This window comes from Mesocricetus auratus, unplaced genomic scaffold, assembly GCF_017639785.1.
Source record: "Mesocricetus auratus isolate SY011 unplaced genomic scaffold, BCM_Maur_2.0 Super-Scaffold_100004, whole genome shotgun sequence".
NCBI classification, from domain to species: Eukaryota; Metazoa; Chordata; class Mammalia; order Rodentia; family Cricetidae; genus Mesocricetus; species Mesocricetus auratus.
Window position 1 is genome coordinate 1,698,658 of NW_024429189.1, and position 26,980 is coordinate 1,725,637.

Sequence of the window (26,980 nt, forward strand, 5' to 3'; positions counted from 1 at the left end):
CCCCAGGCAGTCGCCATGTTTTTAAAGGGAACGCACAGCTACGCGCTGCGTCTGACAGTGCTCTTGGCGCCATGTTGCTTCTGGGCGGAAGTAGCTTATCAAGGGCTCTGCCTCTTTAAAGGAACAGAGACGTTTGCAACCTTGGGAAATACATTTGGGGTCGCCGGCTATTCGTCGAAGCAGCGCAGTTCTCCGCTGAAGCAGGTCAGTACCTGGTCACGGTGCGAGGCTCCGCCAAGGTCGTGTGTGGAAGCCGGCTGGTTCTCCAAAGGATTCCGAGTGCTGTTGGCCTTGATGCATGTGCTGTTGCTGCTTGTGTGTGATGTGTAGCTTCGCTGGGAGAGCTGGTTCCCAGGGGAAAAGCTTGCGCGCGCCGTTTCAACTCTACACTCAGCCATGGGCCAGTCAGGCTAGCTCTCTCTGCACCCACATCCACTCGCCCAAGGTAGGACTGGCCAAGAAAGGTGAATACTGCGGTTACGGAGAATTCCCGGCGGAGATGACGCCTGTAATAGTGTAGGTGGATTCTTCGAACGATTTCCAGGCTGACAGTAGTCGTGGCAGTTGGGTTAAAGTAGTAATGTGGGACAATTTCCAAGATAATTTAGGTGTAAAAAAAGAAATCCTTATGGGACAGAAAGAGTAGTCTCAATCCTGCTGCCGTTCGAGTGTTCGCGTGCACGCATGCCAACTTTCTACTAATAAGCACACGTTGTTAACGGATGGAGTGGCACAAGGGAACGGAGGTTCTGGGTACCTGACAGGCGAGGAATTTTACTACTGTGCGCACGGTCTGAGTCTTCAAAAGAAAAGGATCAAATTACCCGCTGAGCCAGTGCCTAGGTTCGGGTCTCCTCCTAAAGGTCTTGTTGCCTCCCTTTAATAAAGGAAGAAACAGGCTAGGGGAAGTTAAAGGATTTAGTTGGGGTCTTACAGCCAGCATGGGAAGAAGGAGCTGGAATTTGAGTACAGGGTCTTCTAGCCTTCTTTAGCTAGACAGGCAGCGTGAATTGTTGGACAAACGCAGCAGACAGGAAGGCTAGCCGAAGGAGAGGGTGAACAGTGGCAGAGTCCAGGATAAAATCCAAGGTTCACTGTCCTTTTCCACCCCGGACTCGGTAGACCTGGATCGTCATACATTTACAAGTATGACCACAACGGTAGGCACCGAGTGCCCCTCCCCCATACACATCAATCCTGTTTACCGGTGGATGAGGCAGAGTTTGGAAAGTTGATTCCCACAGGCCCTCACTCCCCTCCCACCCACCCACAGGAGGCTTTGAGTCCACCAGGTCTCTTCCTCTGCTTCCTGGGAGCATCAGCCTCTGGTAGTTCAAAGTACACGCAGTAGCTTAGGGCTGAACAGACCTGGACTGTGCCATCCTATGATTCTGTGACAGCAGCCAACAACTCAGCAGTCAGCTCCTGTGTCGAAAACCTTTGCGGGACTAGAGAGGTATCAGAGGTTTAGAGCACTGACTGCTCTTCCAGAGGACCTGAGTTCAAATCCCAGCACCCACATGGTGGCTCACAGACATCTGTAATCAGATGTGGTATCCTAGCCTGGGGACATACCTGCAGGCAGAACACTGTATACATAACGAATAAACAAATCTTAAAAAAAGAAAGAAAAGAAAACCTTTGCCTAGGACAAAGGACCAGACTGGGTGGAGTCAGAGGGGACTTCTCCTAGATAGAGAAGTGTTTGGAGTAACTGCCCAGCACTCCCGGAGGGCCCTAAGTGATGTGTTAAGTGCACGTCGTCAGAGCAAGTGCAGGTTGGACACTCCAGTCTAGCATCTATGCACACCATTCTTTACGGCCAAACCTCAACCCCACCTGCCACTGCACCTCACCCCCTAACTTCAAGACCTGGTTCTTGATTGCTAATCCAGATGGGGGCCACAGAAGACCACAGGAGGCTTCATAGCAATGACACACTCTTTTGTTTTGTTTTTTGGTTTTACGAGACAGGGTTTCTCTGTATTGTTTTGGAGGCTGTCGGTCCAGTCTGGCCTCAAACTCACAGAGATCCGCCTGCCTCTGCCTCCCGAGTGCTGGGATTAAAGGCGTGCGCCACCACTGCCCAGCAGCAATGACACACTCTTTACCTTGCCCACCTGCAGGGACTTTGTAGTCTGTCCCAGAGCAGCAGTCCTGGTGCTGCAAATAAGTGTCTCATCTCAGGACAAGGGGCTCTTGTCTTCCTGGTTGTTTTCATCGGCTGAGTTCTCAAATTGCCAAGGAACAGGGACACCTAAGCTATCAAGAAAAGGCCTGCTCCTGCCTCTGTGGCCACCAGGCCAAATCACCTCAGCTTAGCAGTAGAGGGATTCATTAGGCCTGTCCCAGCAGACATTGGGCCAGGCAGCCCCTGAAAGTTTCATACCTCCTTACCCAGGGGAGGAAGCATTATCTGGGAACTTCCTGTCCTTAGCTGAGGCCAGCTTTGGGTAAAGTCATTTCCCTGACCCAACCCTCAGTTTCTCTACCTAGAAAATTAGTAGGCTGTTCTCCAAGGTTCCTACTGGGCCCCTACTTCCCTGTTTTGTAGAACTGCCCAGGGAGTGAGATTTCAGTGTTGGATCTGCATCCTTACAAAGGGAACGAGAAACAAGCTGCCTGCTATTTGTCATACCTGGGACTGCCACCAACCCATGTGGGCTGAGGACCTTCAGTCACTCCTTCTCAGCCCATTCCAAGGTCAAGGGCCTAGGTCTCCATCCTTGCAATACATAGCTCTTGGGTCAGCACTTCCCTTAGGAACATTTATATTATGGGGCCTCTTTTTTACTGTTTAAAAAGGGGGGACTAGGCCAGGCACTTGCACTTGGGAGGCAGAGGCAGGCAGATCTCTGTGAGTTCAAGGCCAGCCTGGTCTACAGAGTGAGTTTCAGGACTGCCAAAAGGTGGGGGGCTGGATTTATTATTGAACGAGAGACTTTTGGGGGGAGGTCTTGTGTTATGAAATAGATTTTAAAACATTTATTTTTAATAATTTATGATTGTCTCATTGTGTGTGTGTATGTGTGTGTGTGTGTGTGTGTGTGTGTGTGTGTGAGTACAGATGCCTGTGGAGGCCAGAGGCATCAGATCTCCCTGAAAGCTGTAGTTACAGGTAGTGTAAGCCACCTGATATAGGTACTGAGATCAAATTTAGGTTCACTACAAAAGCAGTATGGCTCTTAACCACTGAGCCATCTCCCTAGCCCTGTGAGATAGGTTTTTGTGGAAAGCTTGTGGTAATTGGTTTGTTTGTTTGTTTGTTTTTTTAAGACAGGGTTTCCATGTGGCTTTGGAGGCTGTCCTGGAACTAGCTCTTGTAGACCAGGCTGGTCTGGAACTCACAGAGATCCGTCTGCCTCTGCCTCCCGAGTGCTGGGATTAAAGGCGTGCGCCACCAACGCCTGGCTCAGTAATTGGTTTCTTGCTAACTGTGAGTTACTGCATGTATACAAGGAGCACAGAATGACATGGGTTTAGACTACAGTTTGGTTAGTTTATCTGTAGTGCTGGGAATCGAGTCCAGGCCCTTGAACTTGCTGTGCTGATTCTCCGTCATTCTACAGGTGGTAAACTGAGCCCATAGTTGTACCCTAGGGACCCAGGTTCCATAGCTAGTGTGAGGGTGGAGCTGGGTCATTTCATCTAAGGCCAAACTTTACTTTTTTTCTCCTTGTCATGGAATAGGGACAGGTCTTAACCAAGGGTGACATTCCTTCTGCTCCTGTTCTTTGTGGAAACCATGGTCAGTATTTTCTCAGTGAGTGGTCATCTCCTGACTGTTTGAGCTGAGCAAAGAATGCAAACATTCTTCAAGGAAACCAGAACATTTGAGAGAAGAGTTGGGACATTGGGAAATGGTGAGCAGAGAGTGGTATGAGCCCTAACTCAGGCATCCATGGTTCAGTTGTTCTTTATGCTCTGGAGGGAAATAGGGCAACAGCATCTCAGTGGCAGTGATCCTGATGCAGGGCTGGTCCTGATGCTGCAGCACTGGTCCTGATGCTGCAGCACTGGTCCTGATGCTGCAATGCTGGTCCTGATGCAACACTGGTCCTGATGCAGAGCTGGTCCTGCTGCAGTGCTGGTCCTGCTCCTTCCCAGACAACAGGCCAGTTAAATAGAGGGAAGTTTTGAGGCAAAGGTGATGCTTTTTTTGTCTAGATAATTTTTAAAATTTATTCATGTATTTTATTTTTTAAGAAAAGGTCAAGCCGGGCGTTGGTGGCGCACGCCTTTAATCCCAGCACTTGGGAGGCAGAGGCAGGCGGATCTCTGTGTGAGTTCGAGGCCAACCTGATCTACAAGAGCTAGTTCCAGGACAGCCTCCAAAGCCACAAAGAAACCCTGTCTCGAAAAACCAAAAAAAAAAAAAGGTCTCAGCTGTGTAACCCTGGCTGTCCTGAAACTCCCTATGTGGACCAGGCTGGCCTCAAACTCACAGAGATTCCCCCTGCCTCTCCCTGTTGAGTTCAGGGATTAAAGGCATGTGCCACCATGCCTGATGTGATGTTTCTCTCTTTCTCTCTTTTATAATATGTATGAGTATTTTTGCCTGAATATGTACCCCACGTGTGTAGTGCCATTGCAGGCTAGACAGGGCCTTGGATCCCCTAGGGCTGGAATTAGAGATGGTTGTGAGGCACCATGTTGATGCTGGAAGTCAAACCGAGTCCTATGAAAGAGTAACCACTGACAGAGCTGTCTCTCCAGCCCCGTGACTGACTGACTTTGTTTGCTTATTCTTTATTTATTTTGGGTTTTTGTGTGTATGTGTTGTTTTGTTTTGGCTTTGGCTTTTAGAAACAGGGTTTCTCTGTAGCACACACACACACATCCATGCATTACTCCTGGGCACAAGTGAGCATGCACATTGTTTTTGTTTGTTTTTGTTTTTCGAGACAGGGTTTCTCTGTGGCTTTGGAGGCTGTCCTGGAACTAGCTCTTGTAGACCAGGCTGCTCTTGAACTCACAGAGATCCGCCTGCCTCTGCCTCCCAAGTGCTGGGATTAAAGGCGTGTGCCACCACCGCCAGCTGAGTATACACATTGAACACACACTCACAAATCAAACTGTAAGCAAGTCTACAAGTCCCCAAAGCCAGCGTTTATAATTCAGGGTCTCTTGAAACATTCTTCGGTGTAACCATTCATTCATAATAAGCAGTCTTCACTGTACAACTCTGATAAGAGTGAGTTGCAGGTGTCCAGATTTAGTTAACTAACACTATTTCTCAATGACACAGTTCAAATGTCTGTAACCATAAAATGTTAATCACTAGTAGTTGTGTAACATGAACTTTGTAGTTCTTTCCTCCCCCACAGGTCTTGATGGGAACGGCAGGTTGTGAAATGACAGGTTGCATGTAAGTGGGAACCTGTCCTGTCACGCCCCTGCCTCCTGTGTCAGGTGGCAGATTAGTCACTGTATTCATTCAGACAGCAAAGCATGCTGTCATCAGGTGATGACAGGAGCTAACCCATGGGGCATCACACAGTGGGTTATCAGAAGAGAGAGTTAGCCAGCAGAGACACAGTGCGGGCAAGCAAAGGACCTACCTGGACATGGCAGTCACATTTGCACGGGACCAAGTGGCTGAAGGAAGGAAGATGTTGTAGATGGAGTCAGATATAGAGGAAAAGGCTGAGAGATCAGAGAGAAGGAGCAAACCACCTCCACACCTTACCTCCTTAGCGTCTCAGCAGACAAGAGAGCGGCTTCCTGATTCTCCCTGCTTATATCCTTTTCCTGCCCAGCTGCCTCACTTCCTGTCTGTCTGTACAGACCTCCAGACCTCTGGGGTTAGCTAGTGGCAAGCTCCAAGAAGTAGCTGACCCTACAGGAGCACTGTAGCTGTCCCTGTTGGAAACCCTTCCCAAGTGCACACACTAACATCGGTGGGAACGCTGTTCTCAAGATGGAGAGCTGTCAGCAGAGGGCCTGGAACATGCCAGTCAAGGGCTCCACTGCGGAGCTGCACACCCAGCCCTAACCCTTTTTTTTTTTTTTTGAGACAAAGTCTGACTAAGTAGCTTGGATTGCATCAAAACACATGATTCTGGGGCTGGCAAGATGGCTGGGCCTGAAATGACATCTGCTGCCAACTTGATGACCTGAGTTTTATCCTCAGAACCTACATGATGAAAGGAGAAATCTGGCTCCTGGAAGTTGTCATCTGATGTCCAATATGAGCTGTGATCCACTTGAATACACACACCAACACAGATAATAAATAAATACATGTGAATCATATTTAAAGCAGCGGCCTTTAATCCCAGCACTTGGGAGGCAGAGGCAGATAGATCTTTGTGAGTTCTAGGCCAGCCTGGTCTACAGAGAGAGTTCCAGGACAGCCAGGACTACACAGATAAACCATGTCTCGAAAAAAGAAAAAGAAAAAGAAACTCATGATCCTCCTGCCTCTAACTTACAGATAATGGCACAGAGACTTATTAATTATGAAAGTTCTGCCTTAGCTTAGGCTTGTCACACTAGCTCTTATAACTTAATTTAACCTGCTTTTATTTTATTTGGTTTTTCAAGATAGAGTTTCTCTATTCCTGGCTGTCCTGGAACTCAATTTGTACACCAGGCTGGCCTCGAACTCACAGAGATTTGATTGCCTCTGCCTTCCAAGTGCTGGGATTAAAGGAATGTGCCACCACTGCCTGACTTAACCTGTTTTTATTAATCTACATTTTACCATGTGGCTTTTTACCTTTCTTTCCATATTACCCATGGTGCTTCCTCCACCGTTCTTTCTAGAGTCCTCTCTGTCCTCAGAAGTCCAGCCTAACCTCTTCCTGCCTAGCTATATATATGCAAAAATATATCTTCACAGTAAAGATAAATATTCCAGGACAACTCAGCATAGCATAGGTTCATATAAATTATAGCATGTAGCAGCACATTTTACTGTGTGACTGTACTGAAGTTTACTCAGCCATTGACCAACATTTGGAGTTTATTTTCTGCATGTCTTTAAAAAGATGGATTTTCCAGGCAGTGGTGGTACACACCTTTAATCCCAGCACTCAGAGACAGAGGCAGGCGGATCTCTGAGTTAAAGGACAGGCAGGACTGCACAGAGAAACCCTGTCTCGAAAAGCAAAACCAAACTGCGCATGCACATAATCCTAGCACATGGGGAGGCAGAGGGATTGCCATAAATTTGAGTCCACTATCGTACATAGCAAGTTTCAGGCCAGCCAGTTCTATAGCATAGTAAGATCCTGTCTCTCTCTCTCTCTCTCTCTCTCTCTCTCTCTCTCTCTCTCTCTCTCTCTCTCTCACACACACACACACACACACACACACACACACACACACTCGCACATACCATCACACTACAAATTGTTTTTCATAACTCTGATAGGTGAATTCATGCTCTAGACAGCGGTCTCCTGGCAACTGTTGTGAGGCTGTTGCACTGCTGGGCCTGAGACTCTATGGCCTCTGTGGTTTGGTCCAGGTCATGAATGTTTAATGAAGACTGTGCAGGGCTCTCTTCCCTCAAAAGATCCCAGGTTCTATTTGATGGTGCTAAACCAATAGCCGTTTCTGAGATGCCTCTTTACAATAGCTACACAGAGAAGAATGAATTTGGAGTGGGCATGGTGTTGCATGCCTGTAATCCCAACACCTGCGAGACTACAGCAAGAAGACTGACAGTTTGAGGCCAGCCTTGACTATGTATGTCAGCTTGGACTATGTGGTGAGAGACCCAGCCTCAAAGTTAAAAAACAAAACAAAACAAAAGCTCTAACTCACACCACATATCAAAATGAACTCAGTATCTCATAGGAGCAAATGTGTGAGCTAAAGTAGTAAAAATCTGAGCCAGACATGAGTACACACCAATAATCCTCAGTTGGCTGAGGCAGGAGGACTGCAAGTCATTTCTGTTTTATGTATATGAGTATTCTGTCTGGATATAAGCTTGTGGACCACAAGCATGCAGTACCCAAGGAGGCCGGAAGATGGCGTCAGATCCTCATCCTCTGTAACTGGAGTGACAGATGGTTGTTAGTTCCCAGTTGAGGGCTGGGAACATAACCCCAGTGCAAATTTGGACAGTGCTCTTAACCACTGAGCCATCGCTCCACCCCTGATTGCAAATTTGAAATCAGCTTGGGCTACATAGTGAGAACTTGCCAAATAAAGCTGGGTACAGCACAGGTCTGGCTGTCTAGACGTTGGTGGTGATCCTCCTGCCTCTTCCTCTCAAGTGCTGGGGTTATAGACACTCACTATCACACAGCTGCCCCCAGCCTTTCTTTATGTTTTATTTGTTGACTAAGTGGAGTTACTTGCTGTGTAGTTTCTGTCAGTTTGGGGTTTTGGTTTTCTTTTTTAATAATTTAACTATTTTATTGGTATGCATTGGTATGAAGGTTTTTTTTAAATAATTTAACTATTTTATTGGTATGCATTGGTATGAAGGTATCAGATCCCCTGGAACTGGAATTACAGGTAATTGTGAGCTGCGGTGTAGGTACTGGGAATTTAACCCGGGTCCTCTGAAAAAGCAGTCGGTGCTCTTAATGGCTGAGCCATCTCTCCAGCCCCCCGTTTGGCTTTGTGAGTTGTAGCTCTGTGGTATCTTTTACCAGGTTCTTCAGTCCCATTTGCAGCAATCCAGTGGTGGGTTAGGTTCACTGTGGTAGCAGGAATGCTGTGTCTGGTGTCCGTGTGCATGTGTGTGCGCGTGTGCGTGGTGTACTAGTGAATGCGTTTCCAGATCGAACCCCTTGTCTGGGTTGATGCTCTCTCTGTGTTGTTAGCCTCTGTCAGTGACGTTTTCCTGGGCCGTTTGGCCCTTGCAGGTGATTTGAATTTTATAGGGTCACTGTGTGGGATTGAGGTGACTAAGGGGAAGTCAGGCCTGGTGCACAGTGACACTTTATTGTTGTTGTTAGAACTGTGTGTGGGACTCAAGTCCCTGGCTTGGAGCCGTTTTCTGGCCTAGGCTGTCTGCCCTTCTCCTCTACCCCTGGCGGGGAGTCTCCAGTGCCTGTGGATCGGGGAGGCATGTTCAAGAGAGCAGCAGCCATCTCGGTGCACCTGGTGCGGCCTCGCTGGGGCAGGAAGGCTGGAGCCTCACTCACCCGGTGTTTGCACCAGACTGTAAGTGTCCTGCACAGCACGCTACCATGGTCATGGCTCTGGGGGCTCCTGGGATCTGGCCTGGTCTGGCCTTTAAAGCTACGCATGAGCCTGCTCTTCCAGAAGCCTTCCACTACAAGCTGTCTTGTCACCTCCCTTGGTTCTGCTTCTTTCATCTGGGTCTCAGCTCTGCATGGATACTTGGTTTGTCGGCTGCTGCCTGCCCCCGCGCCCCCCCGTTACCCCAGTGCCCAGCCCAGCTGGTAGTACACAGTGGGTTGCCTGATTGTGTTACACACAGCTCAAGAACAGCCCCATTCTCTGACTTATCCAAGTACTGACTGCCGTTTGCAAAGGCACCCTCCTGAGTGTTCCAAGTCTGTAGAATTCCAGCTATTTCTCCTTCTCAAACCCCACTCAACTCCACTCATTTCTGTTCATCTGCCTTCCTGCCCTGCACCTTCTACACTCTGCCCTCTCCCTGCCAGTCTCTGTCCCTCAGCACTCCACTGCCGGGCCCCACTCATTCAGTCATTCACTCATTCAGTCGTTCGCTCATTCAGTCATTCACTCACTCATTCACTCACTCATTCAGTCATTCACTCATTCAGTCGTTCACTCACTCATTCAGTCATTCATTCACTCATCTCATTCAGTCGTTCACTCACTCATTCAGTCATTCACTCATCTCACTCATACTCTCTCTCTCTCTGCTACACCCCCAGTCCAATGTCATTCCATGCACTTGGCTTCATGCTGTTGTCACCAGGGAGTTGTTCTGCTGCTATATGGATGAATTGGGGCTGTAAGTTATAGACAGACTCAAAATCAGGAAAGCTGCAGTATGAAGTATGCACTTGTTAGACTCAGACAAAAACCAAAAAAGCCAGAAATAAAACCGTCAAGGCCTGATGACTTGAGTTTGATGCCTGGGACTCACATAGTTAGAACTAAGAATTGACTCCTACAGCATGTGTGTCCCCCTCCACACACAAAAGAAAGGATAATTTTTAAAAGTACTAAATTAGTTATGGTAGAGCATACCTTTAGTCCCAGCAGCTGGGAGGCAGGGGCAGATCTCTGTGAGTTCAAGGCCAGCCTGGTCTACAAATCCAGTTCCAGGTCAGCCAGGGCTACGCAGAGAAACCCTGCCTCTCAAAAAGCAAATCAAAACAAAAACAAACAAAAAATCTAAAACCCAATCAAATAATGTGATTGCTGTACAAAACAGAAAACCAAATATAAAAAACAAACTGAGAAGCTGGGGGCAGCGTCCCAGTCCCCTAGGAGAAAGAGGCTCTGAGCACCTTGGTGACCCCTTCCTCCAGCTTCACCCCCCCCCCACGTTCAGTCACAGAACAGAAGAGGCATACACAGATGCCAGCCCGGCCTGTGTGTGACCTTCTGATCCCCAGCTTCCACCTCTTACATGCTGGGATCACAGGTCCCTGCCTCCATGACTGGTCATGCAGCGTTGGAGGAAAAGCCCAGGGCGTCCTGTGTGAGAGGCAAGCACCCTATCCCCTGAGCTACAGCCCCTGCCCTCTGGTACTTAAAAACAACACTGTAATACTTAGCACATCCTGTTTTGCAGACTGTTTTATTGATATGGTATATTGTAACACTAACATTCTTCTAAATTATGATTGTCTCCAACATTTTTCGAGGCCAGCCTGGACTACAGAGCAAGTGCCAGGACAGGCCCCAAAGCTAGAGAGAAACCCTGTCTCAAAAAGCAAAGAAAAAAAATATTTAGTTGGTCACAATGGTTCATATCTGTAATTCTAGTACTTAGGAGACTAAGGCTAGAAGATTACTATGAGTTCAAGGTCAGCATGAACTTTATTATACTTTCTGGGTCAGCCAGAACTACAAAGTGAGGCCCTGTCTCAAAACACAATAGTAACAAGAAAAATAAAAAATTTAACCAAGCTTGATGGCTCATACCTGTACTTCTAGGACTTGGGAGACTGAGGCAGGAGGATTACTGCAAGTTTTAGGCAGCCTGGACTATAGAGTAAGAATCCTGTTTCAAATAAAGAAATCAAAGAAAATTTGTTTTATAAAATTTGAAAAATATGCCAGGCTGTGGTGGTGCACTCCTTCAATCCCAGCATTCAGGTAGATTTCTGTGAGTTCCAGGACAGCCTGGTCTACAAAGAGAGTTCCAGGACAGCCATGGCTACACAGTAAAAACCTGTCTTGAGAAACAAAACAAAACAAAAAATAAAAAAATATAAGAGGCAGAGGCAGAGGCAGGTGAGCCTCTGAGTTCAAAGCTAGCCCTGTCTGCAAAATGAATTCCAGGCTAGCCTGGGCTACAAAGTGAGACTTTGTCTCAAAAAAAAGTAAATAAATAAATTGAAAAATAATAAGAAAGCCGGGCGTTGGTGGCGCACGCCTTTAATCCCAGCACTCGGGAGGCAGAGGCAGGCGGATCTCTGTGAGTTCGAGGCCAGCCTGGTCTACAAAGTGAGTTCCAGTACAGCCTCCAAAGCTACAGAGAAACCCTGTCTCGAAAAACCAAAAAAAAAAAAAAAAAAAAAAAAAAAGAAAGAAAAAAAAAAAAAGAAAAAGAAAAATAATAAGAAAAATTCGAATATCTGCTAACCAACATACCAAGGAAAATCACCCCTGACATTTTGATTATACTGAGGTAGTCCCCTCAGGACTACCCTCTGGTAAGCTAGTGGTCTCCACTGTGAGTGCTAGTCACAGTGACACCGTTCAGGAGTCAGTGCAGGGGTGGCCACAAGGCTGGCATTCCTATCCACGGGAGTCTTAGGCCGCTAAGGAGCCGCACACCCCACACATGACCTAAGGCTTCTCCATGGCAGGGTCTGGTACCAAGATTATTGCCACAAGCACTGTGACAGGATGGGCAGTAGCTTCTCCCCTGAGCCTCTGTGAGCCTCATTCCTTACATGCTGTGTGCAGTGAGCATGCATGCCGCCTCTGCCGGCTGCTATGGAAACTTCGCAGATCTTGAGCCACAATCCTGATTCTCTACTGGCCACAGTAGGTGGCCCCCAAGTATGGGAGTGACCAGGCTCCTCCTTGGCCTGAGTGAGCAACCCCCTCACCAGAGTTTGAAGTTGGCCTGGAGTCAGCAGTCCTGAGGCTTAGTCAGTTTGTGGTGTGACCTTGAATACCTACTCCTTATGCCCCCTCCAGCTCTCATCTGCTCAAGGAGCCAGTCAGATCATCCTAAGTGTATGACAAACCTAGGATGACCTTTGCCAATGCAAGTGATCATTTTCCCAGTACCACCATTCTCCTCTCTTGACATTCTTCTTCCTCAGTCCTCCCGGAGTCAGCTGTAACCTGGCCATCAGGGCTGTACGTCAGGACACACGCGGTGTCAGCACTGGTTCATCTCGTTCTCACGGTACCCTGCCAGTGCGTGCCGCAGATGGAAGGGTGATAGAGGCCTGCAGGAAGTCAGCAAGAGCAGGCCGGGAGAGCAGGCTCCAACCAGCCCGGCTACCTGAGACTGAGTCCCCACCCATTCCAGGAAAGCTAAGGGTGGGGCCCTGACCTTAAAGCCACTGTCTGGGATTGCTCCCACTCCACACAAGATTCTCACATTGAATTTCCCTTCTCTGTACCCAGCTCGCCATGGCCAAACAGCTGCAGGCTCGAAGGCTGAATGGGATCGATCACAACCCCTGGTGAGCTGACGGCTTGGGAAGGTGTCTGGGTGTCCCTGCTCCCATGGGCTGACCATCCCCGATTTGTAGTAACTCAGTGTACCCAGGACAGGTAGTGACGGCCACAGCACAGGAGACGCAAGACTCAAGGTAGCAGGCTACTATTCTTAAGTCTCAACATCACCCTGCTTGGCTGTGGTGTAGAGCCGGAGACACACTGGTTCAAGATGGAGATGATTTTACCTCCCTGAAGGGCCTTGCGGACTAGCAACAGCTCCAAATCAGGCAGCAAGCCGTGGCTTCCATGGGTGGTAACTCCTCCATGCCTATGGCTTCCACACTTTTGGGGATTGAACCAATTGGAGAACAAAAGCATTTGTAGAAAAGAAAATGCGTCCTGTAGCCAGAGAGATGGTTCCGTGGCTATGAGTACCTGTGGCATATGCCAAAATACCTGGATTCAGATCCTAGCACTCATATTTTTGCAACGCCGGGCATGCCATGCCTATTTGTAACTATGAGAACAGAGACAGGAGGATTTCTGGGGCTTATTCTTCTGCACCCTAACTCCAGGTCCAGTAAGAGATACTATATCAAGGGAATAAGGAGAGAGTCATAGATCAAGATACTTGCCCACCTCCTCTGGGCTCTACATGCATGCTCAAGGGTACATACATCAAAAATACACACATACACACATGCTGTACACACATACATACACACACAGAAAAGGAAAGACCCTCTTATTGAATGTCTAAAGACAATTCTTGCCCTCAGTCCCTGAGCAATACAGCGTAACAGCTGTTTACATGGCGTGTACAGTGATTGGGTGCTAGTAATCTAGAGATGAGGTATATAGGAAGGGCTGGGATGTACCTCAATGCTCTTGTACCTGCGTAGTGTGCTTAGGGTTCTGGGTTTCATGCCCAGCATTGGCGGGGAGTCGGGGGTGGGGGTGGGAAGAGGGCTCAGATCATATGCAAATGCTGTGGATAGAAGGGGTCTGAAATCCATTTCTCCACAAATACAAAGGGTCAGCCTTTATTTTATTTCATAGGTATTTTGAAGTGAGATAAGCTAAGAAAGTGATACAGAGGCTGGGGAGATGGCTCAGTGGTTAGGTGCCTACACATGCAGATAATGCAAATACACACATGCATACCACACATATGCAGGAAAATGGGGAAAAAGGAGAAATGCTGGGTATGGAAATATTATTTGTGATACCCACACTCTGGAGGCAGAGGCAAATGGATTACCACAAAATTGAGGCAAGGTCAGCCAGAGTCACAAGTCAGTGCCTGAAGCTCAAAAAACAAAGCCAGAGAAGGTAGCTCATGACTGTACCCAGCAGTCCAGAGGCAGAGAGCATGTGGATCTCCTTGAGTTTGGAATCTACAATGAGAGTTTCAGATCAACCATGATTATACAGTGTAATTCTTTTTCTTTTTTTTTTTCTTTTTTTTTTTTTGGTTTTTCGAGACAGGGTTTCTCCTCTGTATCGTTTTGGAGACTGTCCTGGAACTCGCTTTGTAGACCAGGCTGGCCTCGAACTCACAGAGATCCGCCTGCCTCTGCCTCCCGAGTGCTGGGATTAAAGGCGTGCGCCACCGACGCCCGGCTGTAATTCTTTTTCAAAACGAAACAAGGGGTGGCTGGAGAGACAGCTTAGCGGTTAAGAGCATTGACTGCTCTTCCAGAGGTCCTAAGTTTAATTCCCAGCAACCACATGGTGGCTCACAGCCATCTGTAGTGGCATCTGATGCCCTCTTCTGACATAAAGTCTGTAGAGCACTCATATACATAAAATAATTTTTTTTCAAATGGGGTTTTTCGAGACAGACTTTCTCTGTGGCTTTGGACACTGTCTTGGAACTAGTTCTTATAGACCAGGCTGGTCTCGAACTCACGAGATCCACCTGCCTCTGCCTCCTGAGTGCTGGGATTAAAGGCATGGGCCACCATCACCCAGCCATAAAATAAATCTTAAAACAAAAACAAAAAAACAAGGGCCTAGAGAAATGGCTCAATGGTTAAGAGCCCTTACTGCTCTTGTGAAGGACTGGGGGTTGGTTCCCAGCACCCACATTAGAGTTACTGGCTCACCACTGCCAGTAACTCTAGCTCTAGGGAGTCTGACGTCCTCTTCTGGACTCCTGGCACCCATGTGCTTGTGTTGACACATACATATGTACAGATAAATAAAACTAGGTATTTTAAAAGATTAGAAATATTTAAATAAATAACTGATATGGTGGCATATGCCTGCAACCCCAGCACTCACAAGGCAGGAGCAAGAGAATGGTGAATTTGGTGCCAGCCTGGGCTTCATAGTGAGTTCTGGGCTGCAGACAGAGATGCCAGCTCAAGGGGAAAAAAGTAAAGAGGTTTGGGCTTTTAGTTTTAGAAAAAGTGGGGCTCACCATGCTTTCTTTCTTTCAGACTTCCTTTATGGGCAGTGTTTGTATTTTACAAAGTTCCTCAGATGCCCTGGGACTGGGAGCAGTGGCGCCATGCCAGGGGCGCTCCCAAGCTTTGCTCCCCTCCCACGTTATGCTAGACCATGAGTCTTTTAAGTGGCTGGCAGGCACACAGCTCTGCTGTAGTTAAAGTGAAGTCCTGCCCTGCCAGGCCACAAGAAAAGAGTAACAGAGACACTGTGGGGTCACACACCAATCAGTCCTGTCTGTAGCTGATTCCCAACAGACACCACTAGATCCCCTTACCAAGTGTTCCGTCCTTGGTCCTGCCAAGTCCCACAACGCTGGAAAGATGGCCTATTCAGAAAGTAATGACCCCTCCAGCTGGAGGGCGGCATACCTGTAATCCTGGCACTGGGGAGGCAGAGACAGGTCTGTAGCAGACTTCTTCTTTTGAGCCACCAACCAGCTCCCTAATCATGACAGAGAGACTTATTATTAGTTTGGAATGCTTGGCCTAGCTTAGGCACGTTTCTGGTTAGCTCTTTTAAATTAACCCATCTCTCTCTCTGGTTTTGCAAGACAGGGTTTCTCCTTGTAATAGTTCTGGCTTTCCTGGAACTCGCTCTGTAGACCAGGCTGACCTCAAACTCACAGAGATCCGCCTGCCTCTGCCTCCCAAGTGCTGGATTAAAGATGTTTGCCACCACTGTCCATAAAACTACCCTTTTTCTCTTTATCTACCTTTGCCTCTGGTCTTTTTACCTTTCTTGCTTCTGTATGTCTTACTTTCCTGTTTCTTTTTTTTAAGATTTTAATTTATTTATTATTTATTACATATACAGTGCTCTGCCTACATCCCAGAAGAGGGCATCAGATTGAATTGTAGATGGTTGTGAGCCACCATGTGGTTGCTGGGAATTGAACTCTGGACCTCTAGAAGAGCAGTCAGTGCTCTTAACCTCTGAGCCATCTCTCCAGCCCCACTTTCCTGTTTCTCTATGTCTGTCTGCCTGTCTTCTTGCCCCAGAAGTGCCCCTTGTTCTCTCCTCCTCTTTCTTTCCTTCTCTCTGCTCAGCAGCCCCGCCTATCCCTGACCTTAGAAACAATTTTATTTTATATATCAATCCCAGTTACCTCTCCCTCCCATTCTCCCATGTCCCCCACAAATCCCCATCTCATCCCCCTTCTGCTCCATAGAAAGGGTGAGGCCTTCTATGGGGGATCACCAGAGTCTGTCACATCATTTGGGGCAGGGCCTAGGCCCTCCCCACTGTGTCTAGGCTGAGAGAGCATCCCTCTATGGGGAATGGGCTCCCAATGTCCATTTGTACACTAGGTATAAATGCTGTTCCATTGCCAGGGGTCCCACAGACTGCCCAGGCCTCCTCACTGACACCCACGTTCAGGGGGCCTGGGTCAGTCCTATGCTGGTTTCCCAGCTGTCAATCTGGGGTCCATGAGCTCCCCCTTGTTGAGGTCAGGTGTTTCTGTGGGTTTCTACAGCCTGGTCTTGACCCCTTTGCTCATCACTCCTCCCTCTCTGCAACTGGATTCCAGGAGTTCGGCTCAGTGTTTAGCTGTGGGTTTCTGCTTCTACTTCCATCAGCTCCTAGATGAAGGCTCTAGGATGGCATATAAGGTAGTCATCAATCTCATTATCAGGGAAGGGCATTTAAGGCAGCCTCTCCACTATTGCTTAGATTGTTAGTTGGGGTCATCCTCCTAGATCTCTGGACATTTCCCTAGTGCCAGATTTATCTTTAAACCTATAATGGCTCCCTCTATTATGGCATCTTTTTTCTTGCTCTCCTCTATTCTTCCCCTGATAATCTTCCTGCTCCCTCATGTCCTCCTCTTCCCTCCTCTTCTCCCCTTCTTTATCTCAACTCCCTCTCCCCCTCCCCCATCCTCCCAATTTTCTTGGGAGATCTTGTCCCTTTCCCCTTCTCCAAGACACCATGTCTGTCTCTCTTAGGGTCCTCCTTGTTTCCTAGCTTCTCTGAGGTGTGGATTGTAAGCTGCTACTCCTTTGCTCTATGTCTAATCATTCAGCTTTTTTTTTCTTTTCTTTTCTTTTCTTTTTTTTTTTTTTTTTCGAGACAGGGTTTCTCTGTGGCTTTGGAGGCTGTCCTGGAACTCGCTCTGTAGACCAGGCTGGTCTTGAACTCACAGAGATCCGCCTGCCTCTGCCTCCCGAGTGCTGGGATTAAAGGCGTGCGCCACCAACGCCCAGCCCATTCAGCTTTTTATTAGACAAATCAGGTGCTTTCGGCAAGCAAGGTGAAACAGATGAAACATCTTTTTTTTTAGATTATTTTTATTTTATGTACATTGGTGTTTTGCCTGCATGTATGTCTGTGTGAAGGTGTCAGATCCCCTGGGACAGGAGTTACAGACAGTTGTGAGTTGCCATGTGGCTGCTGGGAATTGAACCCAGGTCCTTTGGAAGAACAGCCAGGGCTCTTAACCACTAAGCTATATCTCCAGCCCTGAAACACATCTTTATATAATTAAAAACACATCCTTGCATGGTAAAACAAATGCCACAAACAAATGCAACACAGCTTTACACAGTTAAAGTAATATTCTGCAACATAAACAAATGTAACACATCTTTGCCTAGTGAAAATAATATTTCACAACACAGGTGGACCCCTGGAAGCTCTTTGGCCAACTAGTCTATGTGGTAGAATTCTAGACCAATGAGATATCTTGCCTCAAACAAAAAGGTAAAAGGTGCTGGAGATATGACACCCAAGTTTGTCCTCTGACCTTTACAGGCATGTCTGTACCCACATAAACACACACAGACACACATATGCACACATACATACATACACATATACACATGTACACACATATACACACATACATACACATACACACATGCACACACACGCACGAACAGGCACACAAGCACGCATGCACACTTCCTGATTCCATCATAGTCTCCTGGGATCACTTAATTCTCTAGAAAAGAGCATAGCACTCAGAGAATGTTGTACTCTGCTGATCTCACCAGCTTATAAAAGGCAATTGACAAGATACAAACGAGCTGCCTGGCACTGCCTGGCACTCAGCTCTGTGTTCTAGGAGTAGCCCAGAGCACAGTGAGTCACACAGGCCACAAGGAGGTGATGTGAGCCAAGTATTTCACACTGTGCTGGGGACAGATACATTGCATGTTAGGAAATCCCTTTGGGGCCTCCGAGTAATCCATCACCACATCCCATTCGCAAGGTGCTTGTAGAGTATAGAGGCCGCTTGGGTATTACTCAGGGATGGAGCTTTGCCTGGGCTGCTCTCCAGCACAGTGGGGAAGGAATGTCAGAGTGAGACTTAGGGTACGATAGGAGAGGCTGTAGCCTGTGACACTCTAGAGTCTCCTAGTTGCCATTCACATGGTTTTGGAGGTAAATGTTTCTTACCATGGGTCATGGCCAAAGTTTGAAGTTCTCCTGGGCTGAGCCATAAAATTGTTACAGGGCCTGGCCACTTCACAATATGAGGCCCATACAGGTGGGGGTAGAGGCATGTCATCTGTCTTTCTCGAGTGGTCTCATGTGTGTTCACCCTGACCTGCAAACAGGCAAGCATGTTCCTGGGAGGTGTCCTTGTCTGACTGTCTTATTGTTGCCAGGGTGGAGTTTGTCAGACTGTCCAAAGAGTATGATGTCGTGAACTTGGGCCAGGGCTTCCCCGACTTCTCACCTCCAGACTTCGCCGTGCAAGCTTTCCAGCAGGCCACCAGTGGGGACTTCATGCTCAACCAGTACACCATGGCATTTGTGAGTCTCCTGAAGACCAGGCATCAACACCAGATAGGTGTCAGAGCTCATGGGGGCACAACCCCATGAGTTCAGCATCCTTCAGTTACTGAGAGTCTCCTATGTCCTGTACCTCGGATCCCAGTGCAGAAGGCGTATTGGGAACCCTTCATGACCAAAGCAGGCTGTGAGGAAGTAGAAAGTGGAGTGTGGCAGTGAGAAGGAAGCTTCTAGGAGGAGGTGGTTGGTACCTCAGCCACCCTGAAAGATGGGTTCATGATGCATTAGACTAAATATCGTCTGCTTTGTAAGGGCCACACAATATATAGTTGCCAACATTCAACTAGGATAGTGCCTTTTTTATTTATTTATTTTTATTTTATTTTATTTATTTATTTACTTATTTTTGGTTTTTCGAGACAGGGTTTCTCTGTGGCTTTGGAGGCTGTCCTGGTGCCTTTTTTATTTTATATTATTTTATTTTTTGGTTTTTGGAGACAGAGTTTCTCCATGTATCTCTGGCTGTCCTGGAACTCACTCTATAGGCCAAGCTGGTGTAGTTGGATTTTTCTTTGGACCACTAACCAACTCCCAAATCAAGACATGGAAACTTATTACTTATGAATGCTCAGCCTTAGCTTAGGCTTGTCCCACTAGGTCTTTTAACTTAATTTAACCTGTTTCTATTCATCTATATTTTGCCTCAGGGTTTTTTACCTTTCTTTCTTTCTGTGTGTCCTACTTTCTTGTTTCATCCATGTCTGACTACTGACCCCTGGTGTTTCCTTTTCTTTTCCCCCCAGTCAAATCTGATCTTTATCAACTTTGAATGAATGAAAACATAAGCCTTTCATTTTCTGTGGAAACAAAAGCATAACGTCTTCCCCAATGCAACATATTTTTTGACTTCCATTTTGAAGTTGAGTTATTTTTAAAATATAGTTTGGTTTAATTTAGCAGGTTCCATAATCTAATGTCTTTCAGCAGCTATTTTTTACTCGTCGGCTATCAAAAAATTAAAGTCAAGGAGATACCAAATAGGATCCAGACTCTGTGTGTTTTACATTTTTACATGGTTTGTCTTTATTTTTTTTCCTAAGATGGGGGGGCGTGTTTCCAGACAGGGTTTCTCTGTGGCTTTGGAGCCTGTCCTGGAACTAGCTAGCTCTTGTAGACCAGCCCGGCCTCGAGCTCACAGAGATCCACCTGCCTCTGTCTCCCGAGTGCTGGGATTAAAGGCGTGTGCCACCACTGCCCAGCTCATGGTTTGTCTTTAAAGAGAATAAAATAATCTTATTATTTATAAACTATTTTCTTTTTTCTGTGACTATACCTATTTTCATTTTTAAGCCTATGCACATTTGTAAGCACATTGTAAGAGTTTTTTTTTGTTTTGTTTTGTTTTGTTTTTCCCTGTCTGGATCTGTCTTTTCTAAGCATCATCTACAGCATTCTCTGATTGCATGAGACAAATCTTTTTAGGTTTTGTTGTTGTGTTTTGTTTGTTTTTTTTAAGACAAGTTTTCTCTGTATTGCTTTGGAGCCTGTCCTAGAACTGGCTCAGTAGACCAGGCTGGCCTCACACTCACAAAGAGTTTGTCTCTGTACCCTGAGTGCTGGTATGAAAGGTGTGCATCACCACCACACAGCCTGTGTGAGACAGATCTTTTTTTTTTTTTAATATTTTATTTATTTATTGTGTATACAGCCTTCTGCCTACAGGCCAGCAGAGGGTACCAGGTGTGCATCACCACCACACAGCCTGTGTGAGATAGATCTTAAACTGTGATGTCAGCCACCATGTGGCTCAGTTTACCGCATGGCACTAGCGGCTGGCTCCAGCCCACAGGCAACAGCCAGTAGTCACATCTCTGTGTACTGTCAAGCGCACCTGAGAGACCACTGTCACCAGGAAGCCATGTTTTTGACTCAGTGTCCCAAACTTTTTCTTTTTTTTAAGTTTTCTCAGGCTTTATATGGATATATGTGGCTAGATGTTGGATGCCATATGTAGATGGATTTTTCTTTGGGCTGCCAACTCATAAATAAGGACATGGAGACTGATTATTAATTATGAAAGCTTGACCTTAGCTTAGGCTTGTTCCTAACTAGGTACTATAACTTAAGTCAGCCCATGTTTTTTAATCTATGCTCTTCCATGCCCATTTCGCCCATCCTGCTCCCTTGCGTCTGAATCTTCCTTTCTCTCTCCCAGCGCTCTCCACAAGTCCTGCCTAACCTCTTCCTTCCTAGCTAATGGCCATTCAGCTCTTTATTAAACCAGTCACAGTGACACATCTTGACACAATGTAAAGGAATATTCTACAACAAAGTATGGACCAGTGGGTAAAGGTACTTGCCATCAAGCTTGATGACATGAATTTGGTCCCTGGATTCCCATATGGTAGAAGGAGAGAGCTAACTAATAAATATTGTCCTCTGACCCACATATGAACTCTGACCTCCTATAATACCCATAGGCACACACACACATAAATAATTTTTCTCTGAGGCAGGGTCTCTCTGTGTAGTCCTTTCTGTCCTGGAACTCACTCTGTAGACCAGGCCGACCTTAAACTCACAGAGATCCACCTGCCTCTGCCTCCTGAGTGCTGGGATTAAAGGTGTGTGCCACCACCACCTGGAAAATTTTTGTTTTGTTTTGTTTGAGACAGGGTTTCTCCTGTTAACAGCCTTGGTTGTCCTGGAACTCACTTTGTAAATCAGGCTGGCCTTGAACTCACAGATAGCTGCCTTTTTCTGCCTCCTGAATGCTGGGATCAAAGGTGTGCACCGCCACCGGCCAGCTATTTTTTTTGTTTTTTGTTTTGTTTTGTTTTGTTTTTTTAAGGAAAAAAATGCCATTCCTGTACCTCATTTTCTATGACCTTGGGCAAGATAGTTTGTTTCCCAGGGATTCTGTTTTGTAGTGTACCCAAATAAATGTGGGGCTCCAGGACTGTACAATGCACCTTGTAAACACACAGGGAAGTATGAGGCTTCTGCTGCCCTGCTGCGTTGTGCTACACATAGAGACAAGCACAGTGTCAGGTTCTCTCCACATCCCAACTCTGAGTCGGATTCCTTAGTCAAGGTGGCCGGAGGTGTAACAATTCAACCCAAGAAAACTGACTTTGCTAGAAGGTTCTAGATGGCCCCAGGTACAGCTGAACTGGAGGAGTCTAGGCTGGTCCTGGGTGCCTGACCCTGCTGTCCTGGCAGGGTTACCCACCACTGACAAAGATCCTGGCAAGTTTCTTTGGCAAGCTGCTGGGGCAGGAGTTGGACCCACTCAAGAACGTGCTGGTGACGGTGGGTGCCTATGGAGCCTTGTTCACAGCTTTCCAGGCCCTGGTGGACGAAGGCGATGAGGTGAGAGGTGAGACCTGGGTGGGGTGGGGGGGGCCGAGAGCTAGCTCAGGGCAGTGCAGACCACAGCCAATCTGACCCCTGCTCCAGGTCATCATCATAGAACCTGCCTTTGATTGTTATGAACCCATGACGCTGATGGCTGGAGGTCGGCCTGTGTTTGTGTCCCTGAGGCCGGTAAGGAATGCCGGGTGGTTATAGTTCGGCCAAGGCCGGTAAGGGATGCCGGGTGGTTATAGCTCGGCCAAGGCTGGTAAGGGATGCCGGGTGGTTCGGGTGGGTTGGGGGACCCAAAGTATGAGCTGGGCTAGAACCCGGAGCATTGGACAAGGGAAGAGAGTCCTCTGAGCTGGGAGGGTGTGGCGGTGGAGTCCGGAGCAGAAAGGAGAGAGGTGGAGACTTGCACAGACACATGAGTTGCGGTCAGGAAAGTGAATACTGCTGTTCTTCCTACTTCCTGTTGCAGAGCCCTGCTCCTAAGGGACAGTTGGAATACAGCAACGACTGGCAGCTGGACCCCACAGAACTGGCTAGCAAGTTTACACCTCGTACCAAGGCCCTGGTCCTCAACACACCCAACAACCCTTTGGGAAAGGTACCAGGGGTTCATTCAGAGGCCTCTGCAGCTGGGTTTCCCTTCTCATCTTGAGCATAAGCTCTGTCGGGCCTCAGTTTCCTTGTGGGAAGTGGGAGGACCCAACCCTCCCCGAGGTGTGAAGGCCTAGGTGCATGGGCCAGTGCCTTACCACTTCCTGCTGACTTTACCTCTCTGTGCAGTGGGATCCAGAGACAGCCAATCCCCACAGAGTCAGTATTGCAGAGCTGGTCAAAGGGATGGCCCAGAGAAGCCCTCTGAGCAGTCTCTGCACTTGGGGACAGTCCCAGCTGCACACCTGTGATCTTGGACCCCACAGGTGTTCTCTAAGATGGAGCTAGAGCTGGTGGCTGACCTGTGCCAGCAGCATGATGTCCTGTGCATCTCCGATGAGGTCTACCAGTGGCTGGTCTATGATGGGCACCAGCACATCAGCATCGGTGAGCTGGGCCTGCCGCAGCTTCCCCTGGACTCTTTTTCTTGTTGTTGTTGTTTGTTTGTTTGTTTTTGTTCTGTTTTTGTTTTTGTTTTTTGAGACAGGGTTTTTCTGTATTGTTTTGGAGGCTATCCTGGAGCTCGCTCTGTAGACCAGGCAGAGATCCTCCTGCCTCTGCCTCCCGGGTGCTGGGATTAAAGGTGTGCGCCATCAATGCCCCGCCCCCTGGACTCTTGAGTGGGACCCAGGGTTGTGGAACTGTGCACTGTGTGACCATGGGCCTCCCTGAGGTCCAAGGAGTGCAGTAGCATCTGCTTCCCGAGGCTGTCGGGAGCAGGCAGTGGGATGGGTCCTGTCAGCAGCTTAGAGGACACCAGTCCTCAGTTAAGAGTCTGTGCTTGTCCCTGGGTCCCCTTCCTCCACTTCCGCATTTCAGCCTTTGCTCTTCTTGGCCTCGGACAGCCAGCCTCCCTGGCATGTGGGAGCGGACCCTGACCATCGGCAGTGCAGGCAAAAGCTTCAGTGCCACCGGCTGGAAGGTGTGTGTGGTCACTTGGAGGGTGACGCAGTGGGAGGGTTAAGAAAGGCCTCCTCTGTCCCCGAGGCCCTCACTGACTGTGTCCTGGTCTAGGTGGGCTGGGTTATGGGTCCAGATAACATCATGAAGCATTTGCGGACTGTGCATCAGAACTCTGTCTTCCACTGTCCCACCCAGGCCCAGGTGAGATGGGTGGGAAAACACGGCGGGGGAAGGCGACCAGAGAAGGGCCGTGACAGCCCCCGACAGCTCACAGCTCACCTGCCCTTCCAAACTCCCTGTCCTTCCTTCCATCCTCCCTGTCCTTCCATCCATCCTCCCTGTCCTTCCATCTATCCTCCCTGTCCTTCCATCCATCCATCCTCCCTGTCCTTCCATCCATCCTCCCTGTCCTTCCATCCATCCTCCCTGTCTTTCCATCCATCCTCCCTGTCCTTCCATCCATCCTCCCTGTCCTTCCATCCATCCTCCCTGTCTTTCCATCCATCCTCCCTGTCCTTCCATCCATCCTCCCTGTCTTTCCATCCATCCTCCCTGTCCTTCCATCCATCCTCCCTGTCCAGGCTGCAGTAGCCCAGTGCTTTGAGCGGGAGCAGCAGAACTTCGGACAGCCCAGCAGTTACTTCTTGCAGCTCCCGAAGGCCATGCAGCTCAACCGAGACCACATGATCCGTAGCCTGCAGTCAGTAGGCCTCAAGCCCTTGGTCCCCCAGGGCAGCTATTTCCTCATTGCTGACATCTCCGACTTCAGTGAGTGGCACTGGCCATGTCACTCAGCATTTGGGGAGGTATCAAAGGTGGCTAGGACTCAGCATGACCTCTTCTGTTGTCCCAGAGACCAAGATGCCGAACCTGCCTGGTGCTGAGGACGAGCCCTACGACAGACGCTTTGCCAAGTGGATGATCAAAAACAAGGTAGGCTGGGGCTCTTGACGGGGCCAGTGGTGTCGTTAAACATCCTGTGCACCATTCATGAGTGTTCAGTCAAAGGACCTTTGCCGTGACTCCTGACACAAGGCTGACTGCACAGCCTCTTTTTCACTTGATGCTGGCTTTAGGAGTCCCTGCCCTTCCCTGAGCCTGGTGGCTCCCATACAGTGAGGTCTAGCCCACTTGTTCTCGTCCCCCTGCTCAGACCCCTGAGGTTGAAGCTTAGTACTCCCCAGCTCTGCTTTGGTATGCTACACAGTCTCTGTTCTCTCTCTGTCTGTCTCTCTCTGTCTCTGTCTCTCTGTCTCTGTCTCTCTCTGTCTCTGTCTCTCTGTCTCTGTCTCTGTCTCTCTCTCTGCACTGGGGAGGAACCTAGTATAATACCCTGGAGCTCCTCTCCTGACCACCACAGCAGGTGGAGGGGACGCACAAGCCCTTACTCTCTGTCCCCTGAGCTGATGTCTTGGGTCTCAGAGCTGTATGCACACATGGGCTTCCCCCTCCCCAGGGCCTGGTAGCCATCCCTGTCTCCATCTTCTTCAGTCAGCCCCATCAGAAGGACTTTGACCACTACATCCGCTTCTGTTTTGTGAAGGTGAGGGAAGGCTGGGAGAGCCTCGCTGGGCCGGCCCCGACACTGGGTAGGCGGGAAGGCTCAGTGTGTGTCTTGCAGGATGAGGCCACACTCCAGGCCATGGATGAGAGGCTGCGGAAGTGGAAAAGAGAGCTGCAGCCCTGAGACTGCTCAGCCCCGCCCTACAGTGAGGGTGAGCTGTGTCCTACCACAGAGATGGCAGTGGAGGGCCCGGCTCTGTGACTGGGCATGCATCCAGGAAGGAGGCCATTGACTTGGGGGTTTCGGCAATCCTTCCCCACAGGGTCCGAACTGCCGTCTGGGATTGGGCTTCATTCTACTCCTCGGTAGGTTACTTTAGGGTCGTGGTTATTTCTGAACTCTCTGCCTGGGACAGTGCAGGATGGATTATCAGGCCTGGAGCCCCAGCCTCATCCTCAGCCTTAACTTATCCCTGCTGAGGTTCGGGGGCTCTCCATCCCTCTCCACCTCTTCTCTTGTGACCTCAAGATGCTGCTTCCAGCCTGATTGTTTGTGCCCAATAAAGTTTTAAGTTATTAGAGTCCTCAAGGCAGCATCTCTCTTTCCCTGGGCTGCCTGCAGAACAGGGCTTGGAACAGTTTGGAATGGACCCCACTCCTTGGAACAGAGAACCTCAGACCCCATGCCTTCCCTATGAAGGGGTGTGTGTGTGTGTGTGTGTGTGTGTGTGTGTGTGTGTGTGTGTGTGTGTACATTGGGAACTTGGAACTCATCATGGCAACCCAGATTCCTCAAACCAAGTCTGTCCGCTATGTTCTGTACCCTCAGAGGGTACAAGTTGAAGCCTGGGTTAGGGTGTCTGTGTGTGTGGATGGGGATGGAGTCTTGTAGACATCTTCACAGGGGTTCAAGAACAGCCTGGTGTGTGTGCAGAGGTAGGAGGGGCATGTGAGCAGTCCCAATAGTCCAGACTTACCAGAATCTCCAACAGCCTGCTGAGGAGGCAATGTGGGGGAAGGGAGTGTGGGGAAGCCCTCCTGGCCAGCAAGCGCTGGACCAAAAGTAGAAGTAAGGTTTGATTTGGACAGGGGTTTTAGACAGGCCTGAAACTCAATATGTAGACCAAGCTGCCTCAAACTTGTCAACCTTCCTGAATACTGAGAATACAGCGTGCTCCACACCTGACATAGAAGTGGGATTTGATCCCCCGTTGTATGTCTCATTAAAGCCACTGTAATCCCTAAATCCCCATATAAGGCCATGCTAGGAGCAATGTTCATTTGTAGAGCAAACTCAGGAGTTTCACTCACATCTTTTTTTTTTTTAACCTAGAGAAATGGTAGGGACATAAAGTATAAGAGCTTTTAAAAATGCTTTCTCCTGGAACAGAATTCCTACAACATGAAGTTTTGTGATAGATGGGAGTGTGTTTTTTGTTTGTTTGTTTGTTTGTTTTTTTGAGACAGGGTTTCTCTGTGACTTTGGAGGCTGTCCTGGAACTCACTTTGTCGACCAGGCTGGTCTCAAACTCAGAGATCTGCCTGCTTCTGCTTTTGGAGTGCTGGGATTAAAGGCGTGTGTCACCAATGCCCAGCTAGGAATGGTTTT

The 26,980-nt window shown here is 48.3% G+C and overlaps 1 protein-coding gene across 9 annotated transcripts; it reads left to right on the top strand.

Moving 5' to 3' along the window:
• Positions 1-25,955, top strand: Kyat1 (kynurenine aminotransferase 1). 9 transcript variants are annotated; one of them, XR_005877082.1, is made up of 14 exons: positions 1-204; positions 8,922-9,129; positions 12,721-12,779; positions 22,171-22,320; positions 22,408-22,494; positions 22,784-22,912; positions 23,232-23,352; positions 23,811-23,887; positions 23,980-24,069; positions 24,450-24,636; positions 24,722-24,801; positions 25,360-25,411; positions 25,490-25,583; positions 25,695-25,955. XR_005877082.1 is itself a non-coding variant. In XM_040745063.1 (14 exons), the coding sequence occupies exons 1-13, from the start codon at positions 16-18 to the stop codon at positions 25,553-25,555; spliced, it is 1,530 nt and encodes a 509-aa protein (XP_040600997.1). In that variant the 5' UTR covers positions 1-15; the 3' UTR covers positions 25,556-25,583; positions 25,695-25,955. The 9 variants fall into 9 exon arrangements, 8 of the variants coding, with proteins under 8 accessions (XP_040600997.1, XP_040600996.1, XP_040600998.1 ...); XM_040745063.1 differs by having other exon boundaries at positions 25,325-25,411; XM_040745065.1 differs by lacking the exon at positions 8,922-9,129 and adding exons at positions 12,411-12,633; positions 18,822-18,969 and having other exon boundaries at positions 115-204; positions 25,325-25,411; positions 25,490-25,955.
• Positions 25,956-26,980: the final 1,025 nt, after the last annotated feature.

What these genes read in the sequence shown, in the direction of transcription:
- Kyat1 (XM_040745062.1), top strand. Translation starts at nt 16, where the DNA reads ATGTTTTTAAAGGGAACGCACAGCTACGCGCTGCGTCTGACAGTGCTC. An exon ending in GCAGTTCTCCGCTGAAGCAG is followed by an intron (nt 205 to 8,921) that starts GTCAGTACCTGG and finishes TGTTGTTGTTAG; the next exon opens with AACTGTGTGTGGGACTCAAG. An exon ending in ACTGTCCCACCCAGGCCCAG is followed by an intron (nt 24,070 to 24,449) that starts GTGAGATGGGTG and finishes CTCCCTGTCCAG; the next exon opens with GCTGCAGTAGCCCAGTGCTT.